We start from the raw sequence: 15,228 nt of genomic DNA on the forward strand, positions 1-15,228 counted from the left end.
TGGAAGCCACAGAAAGCCTGTTCAAACAGTCCCGTTCTGGACCGAGGTCTCCCTGAAAGGATGTTAATGTCAGACCAGAGCTGGCTTCTTCCTGGCAAACTTTAAGGGTTGCAAAACAGCTCAGCATCCATCTGGACCTATCCCTGTAGGCAGGTCCCTGACCTTCTCTAGGCTTCAGTCCCTCACCCAGAAGAGCAGGATAATAATCCTTCTCCTGTCCTGTCTTCTTAGATAACAAATACGCAGTTGGGTCAAAGTTGGCGCTGCAAACTGCAGTATTGCCTGATGTTTCTACCATTAGCCTTCTGTGCCGCTCTGGCTTCCAGTGAATTTTTGCACTGCACCCTGGGGCATGTGTGGTGCCTAATGGAGAGTAAAAGGGTGCTGATTTATTATTATGCTATGTGATTTCTGCTCTTTCTACCGGCATCTTTTCTTTCAGGAGGGTTCCCTTTGTGCTGGTTTTAAGTAGAGAGCTCAGAGACGAGAAAGGGAGGATTAGCAATTAAATACGCTCTGATGATGGCATGGTTGTGAAGGAGGGAGGGGGAAGGAATACTCCATAGTAATGTACTTTTGTTTTCTTTTCTCTTTGCTTGTAGGGCAAAATCTGCCAGGGAATTGGTGTTTTGAAGACTCTTACAGCTTTTAATCCTTGTTCTCTCGGGAATACAAACCTTTCTAATCATGTCACCGGCCATGTGGAAATGGACTTGCCTGGTTTCTCACCTCCTACTATCCGCCGCAGTGTCGCCTCTTGGTAGGCAGCAGCCACTCCACCCAAAGAGGGCCTTCATCACTTTCACTGGTGACCAAGCAGAGGGGAACTTCAACCACTTGGTGGTTGATGAAAGAACTGGGCACATTTACTTGGGAGCTGTCAACAGGATCTACAAACTCTCCAGTGACCTGAAGGTCCTTGTGACCCACCAGACTGGTCCTGACGAAGATAATCCCAAGTGTTATCCTCCCAGGATAGTCCAAACCTGCAATGAACCCTTGACGCCCACTAACAACATAAACAAAATGCTCCTCATAGACTACAAGGAGAATCGATTGATAGCCTGTGGGAGTCTTTACCAGGGCATCTGCAAGCTTTTGAGGCTGGATGACCTCTTCAAGCTGGGAGAACCCTTCCACAAGAAGGAGCATTATCTCTCTGGGGTGAATGAGAGTGGCTCTGTTTTTGGAGTCATTGTTTCTTACAGCAACATGGATGACAAGTTGTTCATTGCCACTGCTGTGGATGGCAAACCTGAGTATTTCCCCACTATTTCCAGCAGAAAGCTCACCAAGAACTCCGAGGCAGATGGGATGTTTGCGTATGTCTTTCATGACGAATTTGTGGCCTCTATGATCAAGATCCCCTCAGACACCTTTACCATCATCCCTGACTTCGATATCTACTACATTTATGGCTTCAGCAGTGGTAACTTTGTCTATTTCCTAACTCTGCAGCCTGAGATGATCTCACCACCTGGCTCCACCACGAAGGAGCAGGTTTATACCTCCAAGCTGGTCCGGCTTTGTAAGGAGGACACAGCCTTTAACTCCTATGTTGAGGTGCCCATTGGCTGTGAGAAGAACGGGGTGGAGTACCGGTTGCTCCAGGCAGCCTACTTGTCCAAGGCTGGAGCCATCTTAGCGAGGTCTTTGGGTGTTGGCCCTGAGGACGATATCCTCTTCACAGTCTTCTCCAAGGGGCAGAAAAGGAAGATGAAGTCCTTGGATGAGTCCGCTCTTTGCATCTTTGTCCTGAAAAAGATCAACGATCGCATCAAGGACCGACTGCAGTCCTGCTACAGGGGAGAGGGGACGTTAGATCTGGCCTGGCTCAAAGTCAAGGACATTCCCTGTAGCAGTGCGGTAAGTGAAGCCCCTAAGCACCCAACCTTAACCTCATGGTGTACTCACAGATCTTGGAGCATTGGTCAACAATTAGAGCAGGGACTGAGGAACTGAGGCTGCCTTGTTCCGGTCCTGGCTATGCCTTCATCCAACCACACTACGTAATGTAACCAGTTCGTGCCTCAGTTTGCTCATGGACGAGCTGAGGAAGGTATCACTTTCTGACCTCCCCAGCCATGGTATGTTTGCTGCTGAACTAAGCCAAGGGGCCTTGGAACTAAGCCAAGGGGCCACCCTCACTGTGAGGGTGGTGCGGCACTGGCGCAGGTTGCTCAGAGAGGTTGTTGAAGCCCCATCCCTGGAGGTGTTCAAGGCCAGGCTGGACGTGGCTTTGGGCAACCTGGGCTGGTGAGAGGTGTCCCTGCCCATGGCAGGGGGGTTGGAACTGGATGATCTACAAGGTCCCTTCCAACCTAAACCATTCTATGATTCTATGAATCTATTGGAGGAATTGGCCTATTGTTACTTCACTGTGCAATTCATTAGGGGTGAAATCACACTTCCTTGTGCAGTTTTGCTCAAACCTAAACCAAAATAGGACCTAGATAATGTCAAAGGCTGGTTTCTAGGTCTGCTGGTGTAATTTTATTTCCCTGAGCTGGAGTCGGAGCAGGATTTGTTCAGGGAGCTTTGTGAAGCCAGGGCTTCGTTTCTTCTAGAGCTGAGAAGCACTGGTCATTAACCATCAAAGTCCCTCCTCTTCCAGTTTCCAGCCAGCTCTGTGCTGTCTCTGCGCTGAAAAATTAAGGCCTGGCTACAGATCAAGGATTAAATGCTGCAAGATTTAAGGGCAGGATTGGGGAAGAGGCTGGTCTACCTGACCTACAAATGGTCCTTAGAAATTGTCTTAGTTTATTCTGTCGGTTCACTAAAATGTCACTGCAGAAACCTGCGTCAGCCCCGCCGGTATAGGGCTGACTTTGATACCACGCACAGAAATCAGCATTACAGCCGGCACTGCACCCAGGCTGCTGTAATAGCCGCCTCTCTGGGCTTTGATTTCCTTCCTTAATTAGCTCTTTCAAGTGAGAGGCAAGTTCAAGTCTGAGCAAAGGGAATACGGAGAAACACCAGAGCGCTTTCCTGCCCCATAATCTCCAGGCAGAGTCAGGGCTCGGGATATGGGATTGCTCCGGCTTTCCTTTGTACTCGTGCCTCCTTTGCCGGGGGATCCCTGCTGCTGTTCCTTTGCAGGACAAGGACAGACCAAGAGGAACGCAGGCAGAAATTTCCTCGCAGGGAGACTGATGCTGCCTTACCCGTCCCTATTTCCCCGTTACACCAGTGCCTTCAGCATGGTTGCTTGCCCTTACGCTGCTCTCGCGCTCCCACGCCGAACGTATGGAGGGACAGGCCCCTCGTTCCAGTTGGGATCTCTTCTGCCTAGACCTGCAAAGCTCCCGGTGGGGTGTTACACAGGGAGAAAGGCTGTGCCCAAATCTGGCTTTGATTTTTTTTTTTTTTTTTTTTTTTTGTTTAGCCTCAAGGCCTCTGCACATTCAAAGAGCTGCCTTTAGATTTAAGCTGGGAGCTTCCCACTGGAGTTACTTTCCTGGGCTGTTAAGCCTCTCCGTGCATTTGCAAATCTGCACCGCTTGCGCTCCACACTACCGCTTGCAATACTGGACCTCTCAAATCAGGAGGTTTGAAACCTGTCAGTCACCTGGCTTCGGTGGCTTTAGACAGGAGCGAAAAGGACGACAGGTTTCTTGTGTCCCTTGGGGTGAGTCCTGGACCAAGAAGACTGATATATCAGACTGAATTTGGAGGGAGAGGACTGGAGAGGGTGGGGAGAGGACAGGGAGCTAGGGACTGGGTGACACAGCAGGGAAAAACTGTTAGAAGGTATTTGTGACTGCATTTCTTCACTGTGAATCAGAGATGCTAATGTTTCACAGCTGGATAGAGAGCCTGGAGATCCCCAAAGGAAAAACAGGAGCCTGAAAAGTGTAACTAAGTGGGCTGTCCTCTCCTCAAATGAGTCTACTTAGAGCTGCTGGCGAGCCCTGCCTGAGATCAGCTGTGCTGCCCGAGGGAAGAGGTATTAGTGACTTGGCTGCTGTAAGGGTTGCAGAGTCCAGCCGCTAAGCTTGGAAAATATTTGATGGTTGGTGAAGTATTTTGGAGCCTGGAGAGCCCCGTCTCCTGTGCTGATGCCCTGCTTGCCAGCCGTCCACCAGCACTGCTGCTCTGCACGTGTATTTGAAGCGGCTCTAAAACCAATTACAAAGCCATCAGTGAGACTTTCCCTGGTTTTGTGTGGACGTCAAATAATTCTCTGCTGGTGCAAACAGAGGCTTAATCTGCCTGTGCTCGAGGCTGGACCTGAACTTCAGCTCTGCTGCCCTGCCTTCGGCAGCCGAAATCCTGCGTGTGAACAGACACAGCTGATGCTCCTGGCATTGAGCAGATGGGTAGAGATGAGTTGTGGGAAACCCTCACTGAGCATTGCAGAGAAACACTATTAGAAGACGTATTCCAGCCCTTCTTTGTGGTATTAACTGTAGGACCATGGGTTATGAAGCTGGGCTCACCACACTGTTCTCACTTCTTGGTGCGTGGTCAGGTCCGGCTTTTGGTAACGAATATTTTTCTAATAGGGCACTAAGCGACTCAAAGGTGATCCACGTGTTAGGACGCTTCTGTTCCTGCCTTGGTGTAATGCTTGCTCAAGGCCACTTTGGGGCAAGAGAAGTCTCTTGGGGACCATTCCCCGCGGAGCTCTCCTAACCTGCAATACGCACGCAAATAATTACAGGGATGTGGGGGAACGGTGCACTTGGATGGAGTAATACAGAACAAAGTCTGCAGCTTCTCCGGTCAGGCAGGTCTCTGGTGCAGCCGGAGCTTGGAAAGCTGAGGTCAGGTAGGACCTGGCAGCAAACTGGGCTGGACGTGCTCTGTCTCACGATCAACATACAGCAGGAGGCGTTGGGTCTCCAGATGTCCTGCAGGGTCGGGTGCCCTGGAGACTTGCCCTGGTCTGGTTTGCCAAGCCAATGTGAAGGCAAAGGACTGAGACACGACCGTGTAATGCGCCTGGGCTGCTCTCGTGCCAAGCACGTGTGCGTACTGCAGATTTCAGCAGCTTGATAGAAGAATTGCCAGAATGGGAAATATAAAAGACGGGAGATGAATAGATCTACGCGCGTTCCTCCCCTGTCCCTGTGTTATAGGTGTCCTATTACTCTTCAGCATAAATCAGGAAAATCTGACAGATTTTTATGTCTGGGCAGTTGATTTGCAAATTGGCGATGTTCACTCAGGTGATGAACAGTTCCAGGTAATACCTCTCTGGTTTTCCTCTCTGCAAATACAGGATAATAGCTTATATTTAAACAGTACACTTGACCCCGAATGCTTAGAAATTCATATAATCAGAGAAAAATGAGGCTGGTAAAAAAAAGAGTCTTATGAGGTCATCTGATTTGCCCTTCTGCCCTACTTATAACACTTCTGACAGATGTTTGTCTCACCTGTTCTTAACCTCCAGCGATGGAGATTCCCCCCTCTCCCTACATGATCTGTCTTTGCCTCTAGGAAGCTTTTCCTCACGTCTAATCTAAATCTCCTTTCCTGATACCAAAGCCGCTCCTAGTTACACAGCCACAGGGAGCAACTCCATCCCCTCTGGCTATTGAGCAAGAGCGTTGTGTGTCACCAAAACGCCACCACTTCTGTTGTGCATCAATGTACGGAGCGGATGGAGAGAGGCTGCGTGGCTGTGCAGGGGGTTGGCAGAAGGAAAGGCTGTTCTAGAGGGGAAAAAATAGGCTTCTTAAAACAGAGAACAATCTTTACTTTGAATAAAGAAGGCTGTAATTGAAATACGGCTCATAAACTTTGTAATTAACTGTTGATACCGTTGGGAAATGCTGGATTTCTTTTAAAAAAAAAAACAAACCAACAACGTAAAAAAGGCAGTTTGGGAGGAGGATGGAGATGTAAGTGGGCCATTTTGGTACAGGACTTAATCATTGGGGGATTTGTTGATTTTCGTTACTAAGGAATAGGATTAACAGTAGGTGTATTTTGAAGCCCAGTGATGACTGCAGTACTGGGATGCTCAGTAGTGGAGGCAGGGAAGCCTTCCCCTCTACCTTGAGGACCAAGTGGGTGTACCGTGTGGGACATGCAAGCACAGATGAAGAAGAAGAGGGTATTGAAGACTGACCCCAAAGCAGCATGAGGGCACCAGGGTCTGCCGGGGAGATGCGAGAGGAATGGGGATCCTTGCTGGAGCTTTGGCTGGCAAAGAAGTCCCAAACACGGTGTGTTGTTGGCACATGATCCTGGCCGTCAGCTGAGGAGGTGGTTGCAGACCAGGGCTGCTATCCTGGGAGGTCTTGGTCTCCTCACTGGCCTGATCTGTCTCACAGCATCACCTGCTGCTCTGCAGCCTAACAGACTCCAGTCCCTGAAATGAAAAGGTGTCACCTCCATCACTGTAGCTTTTACCGGATACACAGTGCAAATATCTGTCCAAGATAATCAAAGTGTCTGTCCCCAACTATTGCCTGGCTTCTGCCTTTTGCCGGTATTTTCTTTTCCTTTTGGCAGGAAATGGAGTTTGACTCTTTAAATTACTGTATTCAATCTCTTCCTGTTTTTCATGGCAGCGTTGTCACTTGGGGCAGAAAAGAAATGTTTTTGAAGCTGACCAGCCAACAAAAAGCCTTGTGTAAAGAGCTGGGCAATATTTTTCCAACACTTTTCTGACAGAGGGCAGGCGAGGTGGATGTTTGGGACCTGAGTCATTGTCTGACGAGTGACTTGGCTATAAAAGTTTCCTGTGCTTCTGATGCTTCAAGGCACACCTAAGTCAGCAGCTCCCGAAAGCGTCTTTGCAGTGAACAGTGCCTAGATCCATGAGAGCCCTACACCTCCTCCGTACATCTGTTCCTCGGGTGGACTCTGCTCTCTTACTCCCTCTGCTTTCCCTGCATCCCCCTTGCCCATCCCAAATGCCTGATGCCCACCAAGCAACCACCGCTGTACTCATGGGGTTTAGCTGAATGCAGGAGAAGGTTGTGGGGGGCATATTGCTGATTAGTCCTTCCATGGGTGGCTGTCAGGCATGTCTGCATGCCAGTTGGGTGCACAGGCGTTATGCTTTGGCAGCACCAGCACCTCACCCCAGGATAAATGCGGCTTGGCCCTTGGGGCTGATCCATGGTCTCTCTTCTGCTCCATGCCACCAGGTTAGGAGGGGCTATTTTCAGTCAGAAGGGCTTTGTGTATGATATGGGACAGTCAATTTGACTCCTGGTGAGGCCACTGTTGGTGATGGAGTGGCCACGATTTTCCTATAAACCGCTTATTTCATGATTTTCCTTTTCCTCCCAGGGTCTGCATTTGTGTTACCAGGACACAGATCTGACAGAGCACCTCGGAGACACCAAGATGGGGAGCAGCATTAGGACTGTTTTAGAGGAGGGTTGGCTAAGGCACAGTAAAACGTAACCTGCAGTGAGGCTGCAGCTCAGGGGCTCCTGGATCTTAGTGCTGTGCCCAATGTTCCCAACTGTTGCAGGAAGAGCGAATATCATCCTTGCTATTGTGTTCCTCTCTAGCATGGGGGACAGAAAAACAGGGTCATCTGGAAAGAAGGACATGGGCTGGAGCTTGCTGGGAAGAAGGGCATTTCAAGGCAAAAAAAAAATCACTTTACAAACTAAAAAGCAGGAATGCTCATCCCTAGCTGTCATTTTCCTCAAAAGGGAAAGGTTGGGGCGAAGGGGAGTGTTAACTTTTGCTTCGCCCTTAGGAAGAGGAACGCGTGGAAGGAGGTCCATGCAATACTGCTGCTTTGACATTTTGCGCGCACAGCCCCTGCCTGTTTCTCCCGACTGGGCTGGCGGGAACGTGAGCCTGCCACTTTCCCAGGGGAATGACTCACGGTCACAGGAACCAGCTATCGGTTTCGTTAGACCTCGTAGCATCACTGCTTGCCAGCTGGGCTATCCTGAGTAAATCTCTGCGGGGGTCAGTGCCACTAGTGCTTGCACAATAAGGCTTTTTGTTCATCTCTCCTGGATAGACCACGCACAAGAGTTTTGCGTGCATGTCTTTACTCCAAATTATCCAGGCTCATGTTTCTGATCCAAAGGGCTCATGGTCAGTTGAGGTCAGTTCTTGGTCAACTTTTAACAGCGCTTTCCTCTTCTTTCTCTGAAGATACAAGCAAGAGCAGGAACAATAATAATAATAAATAAATAAATAAATAAAGACACAGTGCAGTCTGTGCAGTAGCCTCAGAAATACGGTAATGCCTCTCTGGGAATGCTCACTGGAGACTCCGAGACGGAGCAAACAGGCTTATTGCTGCCAGATCTGTATTTGTATAATTGGTCACATCAGTTTGTGTTGGATGGGAGCGTGCGTGCATGTGTGCGGCGCGTGTTGCCGGAGGGACTTGCTGAGCCCAGCAACTTTGATAAGAGGCGACAAACATCCACTCGCTGACGCTGGGAGCTGGAGTGGATGGAGAGCTTAACTGGGGAGGCAATATGGAGAAGGGGCAGGGTGCTGGCTTTGGGTTTCTGCGGCTGAGCTCTGTGATATGCAAACCTCTGCCGTGCACCTTCCCACTCCTCATTTCTCTACCTCCAGCAGACCTGACCATCATCTCCACTGCAAAGCTGGCTGTGCTCCGGGATGAAAGGCGCTTCATTAGAGAGAAATGTCATATTATCTTGCTACATGATGCAGCTCAGGCAAAAGCAGAGCAGGGAGCTCTCTCCAGAGAGGTGGCTGGTATTTCTCATGATTATTGTCAGGGGTGGAAGTGACCAGAGATGTCTGGGGCCGTGCTCCTCAGGCTAATGGAGAGCAGCTGAGTTCAAATCTCCTCCACTCCGAGCAAGGTCCTGCCCCCCTGTAGCTGGAATTAGGAAAGTCTCCCCACCTCTTCCTCTGTGAGGTGACCAGCAGGCTCATTAACTAATTAGCACTAATTCATTGATTAGCATGCCTAGTGTTCATGCTAGGGACACAACGGTTGGGGTCTAATGGAGTTGCAGGAACAAGACCCTCCTGGCTTTTACATCAATGATGTACCTACTTATGGCTGAGCAGCGCTGGGTGAACACTACAGGACTTCTCCATCATCTCCATGAGCTCTCAGTTCAGCTTGGGTATAGCTGCTGGCAACATCCCTGTCCTCTGGACATCCGCAAAAACCCACTGCTTATTCAGGTGGGCATGCATGAGCTAACCTGGTAACAGCTCATTTGCAGGGGCTCCTCAGGCACCACGTGGGTTCATCTTCATTTTTTCCTTGGTAGCGGTCCTTCCTCCCATGCGCCCCCTCTCTGCTTTCAGCCAGCAGGGATAAGGACACTTCCCTGCCTCTGTAAAGTGCTCTGCGCTCCAGGCAGGAAAAAAAGTGGCTTTGGAGGCCCTGGGGGAGAGAAAAACAAAAACTCTTAAGCACCTACAGCAACTGAAGCTTTCGCTCAAGGGCTGTAAACCAGGGCCTAATTGCACGGAGAGGATGATTGCATTTGAGGTATTAAGGATATTCCTCGGTATTAAACACCTGTCCTTGAAAGGATACTTCCAGATCAGTGCGCACGCAGAAATAATGCTGGCAGTAATTAATTACCTTCTTATCACACCCCCACCTTGCAACCTCTCCTTCCCAAATCCTCATTGTTTGTCCTGGGGAGGTGGGGGGGAGGGGAGGGAGAAGCATGCTTTGGAAACAACCTCCTCCTAAAAAGCATTTATTTACTTCCCAAGCGTAAAGCCAGAGGAAACCTTATGCCTTTAAGTGGCCGGGTGCCAAGCCCCGTCCGCGCGGTGCTGTTCTCTCCCAGCTCCTCGCGTCTGGTTGACCCCACTCACACAAAATGTTCATTGAGGATGGAGCAGAGCCCAAGGCTGCTGAGTCGCTGTTGTGTCTGAGATATTTCGGGCGCAGCTCCCTCCCCCACCATCAGTCCCATCTCTGGACCACGTTGGCTCTGCCTGAGCAGCTCAGCATCTCTCTCAGCATCACCCCCAGGTTCTGGTGGTCCCCCAGTGGCTGCTTCTGCAGGTGAGCGAGGTGCCAGCTTCTCCATCCCGGCTCGTGCCGTTTGCCTGCGTTTCTTGCCACATGGACAATTAGATTTGTTTCTGGGAACTGATCTTTGCTGCTTCCCCTGCCAGCGACCCAGGCTGTTTTTTTCTGTGGTTAAGCGCTGTGGTCGCCCATGGCTCAGCCTTGCATTTTTGGAGGGCTCCGTATGATCTCCTCGCATTCAATTCCACGCCGGGAGATCAGCTACTTCGCAAACCTGACCTCGTATTGCCTCGCCAGGAGGTCGCCTTGCGGGCCAAGGGGAATGCTTGTGAAATAGTTTTGTGTTTTGGTTTGGTTTGGTTTTTTTTTAATAAAAAAGCAGCAAGCAAACCCCAGCCATCCTGGAAGAGCAAAGCGACTCCAGCTCCCTTCATGAGCCTGATGCTATTTAAAGCACCTCCGGACTGGGGGCAGCTGAGCGCGGGAGTTTGTACAATAACCGTTCTGTTGAGGAGGGGGTCGAGGGTATGCCGGATTCAGCATTGCTTTCTGGGCCAAATCCTGCACAGCCCCTTTCTCACTTGCCTGATGCAAGTGTAGCTGTCGGGGTGAAAAACAGTGCAGGGTCTGTCTTAGTACTTGGAGAGTCAGTGAAGATGTTTAGCCTCTGGGAACGATCTGATGCACATGTCTGTATTTATTTTATATTCCAGCACACACACAACATAGGACTTTATTTTTTTTTTTTTTCCTCCCTGAATTAAGCACGTTTCTCTATTTATCCAACTGCACGGAAACGTGGGTCACCATTATACTGAGTAGGATTAAATCAGCTGCTGGAACTGTCCATCCTGAAGACTGGCTGGTTTGAAGATGGAGATGAGAAAGGCCATCGTCCCTACAGAGAGATGTCCAGTCTCATCTGACCATATTTCTGCCCCAGACACTCCCAGCCTGGCATCTGCATGACTCTGCTAGTGTGGGATCTGGTTTGGCTGTAAGTTTGCTTGAGAGGCAGTATATTAGTGCTGGCCCAGTCTTTGGGTAACGCGAGAACAGCTTTCGGATGAAACATGGGGTCTGCAGAGCCAGAGTGGACCGGGCTGGGTAGATATGTCCAAGTTCAGGATGGAGCCCGGCACCTGGGTGTCCTGCACACATCTACCTCCGAACCATCCTTCTCTTCAGCTCTGCTTCATTGAACAGAAAACTGTCAGTAAGTGGATGAATGTGGCTTGCTGAAGTGCAGACCTTTGTTGCATCTTTCTCCTCCAGAGCGCTACCCAATATGTAGGACCTAACATCTTCCCTGTGCCACCGCCACCCGGTTGCTTCAATTTAGGAGCTAGCGAACGTTGCAGCCCCAATGTTTCCTGCTCTGTGGTGCAGATTCTAATAATACTTAAAATATTTAAAGACGGACTTGAAAGGCAGGAAAGGCAAGACACCCAGATATGCGCGCAACTAAGTGGTGGCACCGCAGAAAGACAGAGACACCTCTGTTTCCTCCATGCAGTATTGGAGCTGGCGTAGCTGATAGAGCATGTGGGTGACATTAGATCAGTAGGAACAACAGCGTATTTTCCCTGTTTCAATGTCATTACCCTGTCGTTGTCAGTGTTCCAAAATATAATAGGATTTGTTCAGCTGATTTATCCTGTAAACAAGCGATATTAGCCAGGCGCGTATTTAGACACGCAGAGAGAGTGGGAGAGGCAGAGCGAGGGAGTGTGCAGAAGGGAATAATAAAAATGTACTCCTCCTAATGAGGGAATGACCCAGCACTTATCAATGGGTCGGGGCTCTTGGTCGGGATCCCGCGCCAAGAAACACAGGGCTGGATCTGTAACGGCGTCCCTGCTCCTGAGGGCCAGCCGCAGCCCTCCGCTTGTGCAGTCCCGCCTTCGGATGCAGGAGGAGTTTGAGCTTAATGGCTTGGGTGAATTTAGACTCGGCTGACACCAGCGCCGGGAATTCCTCAAGTACCAAGATCTGCACAGATAGAGGCAGCAAGCGGGGAGATGTATCTTTTCAGGGCTCGAGCGCTTTGCTTTGTTGTTTAAACTGATAACCAGGTTTCTTTAAATTCATTTTCCGTGAGATGATGGCACCAGGCACAACTCGGTTCTCCCTGCGCAGCCCCCGAGCTCGGCACGGCTCCCCGTTTTTTGGTGAGCAAGCCTCTCACACCCAGCTGAGCTCTCTCAGCTTCCCCGTGCTGAAGAGCAACCGCACATGCATGTCATTCATTACAACACTTAGTTTACCTTCGCAGGACCACGGCGAGGCTTAATTAATGCTTTTAAGCGGCTCTGGGATCTCCGGGCGAAGGTGTTGCTCGCATGCAAAGCAGCGTTGTTGTTTAATTTATATAGCGCCGTCGGTGCGCGTGGCACTTTGCAGCCCAAATGATAATTTTGTCTGTGTAACAAAATAATAATTATAGTAATTGTGATTCAGTGGAGAATCTCTGGTGGTGCCGGCGTAGGGGAGGCAGCTGGACTCTATCCGGCAAGGTGCTGGTGTGCGTCACTAGAATAGGAATGAAGGGTGCCTGGCAGCTGCCAGAAATGCTCCGGAAATGCTGGTTTAACCATTCTGCTGCCAGAAAATATTGGGAGATAATGGGCCAGGCACGTTGTCTGTGAAAGGGAGGACAGGTCGGCAAGAGAAGGCTCCTACAGCCTTCATAGAATCACAGAATCGTCTAGGTTGGAAGAGACCCTTGGGATCATCGAGTCCAACCATCTACCCTACTCTACAAAGTTCTCCCCTACACCATATCCCCCAACACCACATCTAAACGTCTCTTAAACACGTCCAGGGATGGGGACTCAACCACCTCCCTGGGCAGTCGATTCCAATGCCTGACCACTCTTTCTGTGAAAAATTCTTTCCTAATGTTCAGTCTAAACCTGTCCTGTTGGAGCTTGAAGCCATTCCCTCTTGTTCTGTCATTAATTACCTGTGAGAAGAGACGTTGTGTGCAACAGACAGCAATGATATTGTTGTGGAGAACTTAGAAGAGCCCTGCGGTGTGGCTGTTGTGTCCATCGGGCGAAGATGGACACGAGAGTTTGTAACTTGGGGAAGGGAATGTCTCTTTGTTTGGTGTCTCTATTGGATGGACGTGCCTGAGAGAAAGCCACGGTACGGCGGGGATGCTCAGGATTACGGGGCACAGCTGACAGAGGATAGAGCTCCAGTCTCTTCGTACACCTCTCTCATCACTACAGTTGATGTTTCCAGGAATTTGTTATATAGAAAACCTTTGGCCGATCATGGAAATGCAATGTCCTTTAGGATAAAACACAACAGCTGGCGAGCACTTGTCCTTCTCTCAAAGGCATCTTTCTGCCTATGCAGCAAACCCTTTTCACCTAAGATTTTCTCTCTCTGGGACTTTTACTCTCCATCTCAGGTACAGCAGCATCAGGGGAAGTCAGTGCTACTGTGTTTCAGGTGCATAACACGGCTTTGCTGCTGGAATATGTTCTTACAGAAGAGCTCTAGCAGCTTATTTGATCAATACTTCACTTTTGAAAAATCCCTAAATGCTTATTTACCCAATAGACCATGGCGGTTTCAAAGGCAGAGCCTCCACACTCAATAATCTCTTTTTTTGGGGGTGTGAAAAATTTTAACTGAATTTTTTAAAGCTCGTAGAAAGCGCTGAGCTGAGAGCCACAGAGATCATATTCCTCTGCTTATCCTTCAGTGCCTCGTCCATACGATCCTTCAGCCTCTGAGCCAGCAAGGGGAAGTTTATGGGACTACAGAAGAACTCAGCTTCCTTTTACAGGCACGCTTGCTGCTCTTCAGGTCCCATCCATCCTTCTTGTTTGTTGGTACAGTTGCCACCTGTGAGGGGATGAACCTCAGAGACTACACACCTCCGGGATCTGATTTTCACCCCAGCTGCATGGCTTGGTATGCTAACGCTGAGATTCGGAATCGTAATGCTGGAAAACTTCTTGAGGGGGTAGAAAAGACGTATGCAAAAAGGAGACTTGGCTGACACAGCGATGGTGTTTGGGATGTGGGTTGTGAAGATGTCCATAAATGGGACTGTTTGTACTATCTCAGTTTGACACTCTGTGTTGCTGCTGGAGGCGCTGTCCCTCTTCCCTGCCTATGTCAGGCTCTTGGGGTCTAACCAAGGCACTTGAAATATCACTTAAGTTATGATATCCAAACACGGAGAGTGTGAATATCCCACTGAAAAATATTGCCAGGTATCCGAGTCTGTGCTGCACCTTGTCTTGTTTATCTTGACAGAGCGTGACTGTTTCTCCTGGCAGACGCTTGGAGGTGAAGCTGACACAGGAGCTGAGGGATATGGTGAAGCTGGGATCAGTACACCATCTGCCAGTAGCATAGATTCATTAACCTGCTGGTGTTTCGGGCTGGATCCTTAATTGCACCTTCACTTGTAATGGTAGGAGTGTCTTCTATTCAAATGACCGAGAAGCAAGAATGTTGTTTTGCTGAGGGCATTTTTGCACGCTTGATATCACTGAATCACGGAATCATGGAGTTTCAGAGTCGGAAGGGACCTCTAGAGATCATTCAGCCCAACTCCCCTGCCAAAGCAGGACTGCCCAGAGCACATCGCTCAGGACCGCATCCAGGCGGGTCTTGAAAATCTCCAGAGAAGGGGACTCCCCCCCCTCCCTGGGCAGCCTGTGCCACTGCTCTGGCACCCGAACCGTAAAGAAGTGTTTCCGTGTATTTGAACGGAACTTCCTGTGTTCCAGCTTGTGCCCATTGCCCCTCGTCCTGTCACTGGGAACCACTGAAAAGAGCCTGGCTCCATCCTCCTTCAACCCACCCTTTAGATACTTGTACGCCATAATAAGGTCTCCCCTCAGCCTTCTCTTCTCCAGGCTAAAGAGTCCCAGCGCTCTCAGCCTTTCCTCATACGGGAGATGCTCCAAGCCCTCAATCATCTTAGTCGCCCTATATCTATGATGTCCTTCTCTAGATTGTCAGTCTGGGACTTCCCTTCATGGGGACATGAACTGTTTCCCTCTGATAGCCCAGTGCTGCTTCCAGAGCAGAAGTGCTGCTGTGGACCAGTCCCATGGCAGTATTAAGGCAACGCGCATAGCAAAAGTGGGAACAAGAGTTTGAGAACAAGCCGTGGGCTGAAAAGCTTTTGCAGTTGCTGCTCACTGGCCCTGTGGCTGTGACACAGAGTCATCAGCCCCTGAAAGCTCTGGTCTGCATCTCCAGGGTCTACAGCAGGAAATAAGGAAAGCAAACTTACTGCCAGTATGGCTTAAATTTTTGCCGTCTTGGGGGTCTAGAAA

The 15,228-nt window shown here is 49.7% G+C and overlaps 1 protein-coding gene across 1 annotated transcript in view; it reads left to right on the forward strand.

The window, feature by feature from the left end:
- Nucleotides 1-687: 687 nt before the first annotated feature.
- The window catches only part of PLXNA4 (plexin A4), a gene marked incomplete at its 5' end in the record, with an annotated part of 458,703 nt that continues 444,162 nt past the window's right edge, over nucleotides 688-15,228 (forward strand). The window contains one exon of the mRNA XM_082479239.1: nucleotides 688-1,866. Within this exon, the coding sequence (XP_082335365.1) occupies nucleotides 688-1,866 (1,179 nt within the window). The remainder of the gene's footprint in view (nucleotides 1,867-15,228) is intronic.

Source organism: Vanellus vanellus (assembly GCF_965231255.1).
Source record: "Vanellus vanellus genome assembly, chromosome: 1".
NCBI classification, from domain to species: Eukaryota; Metazoa; Chordata; class Aves; order Charadriiformes; family Charadriidae; genus Vanellus; species Vanellus vanellus.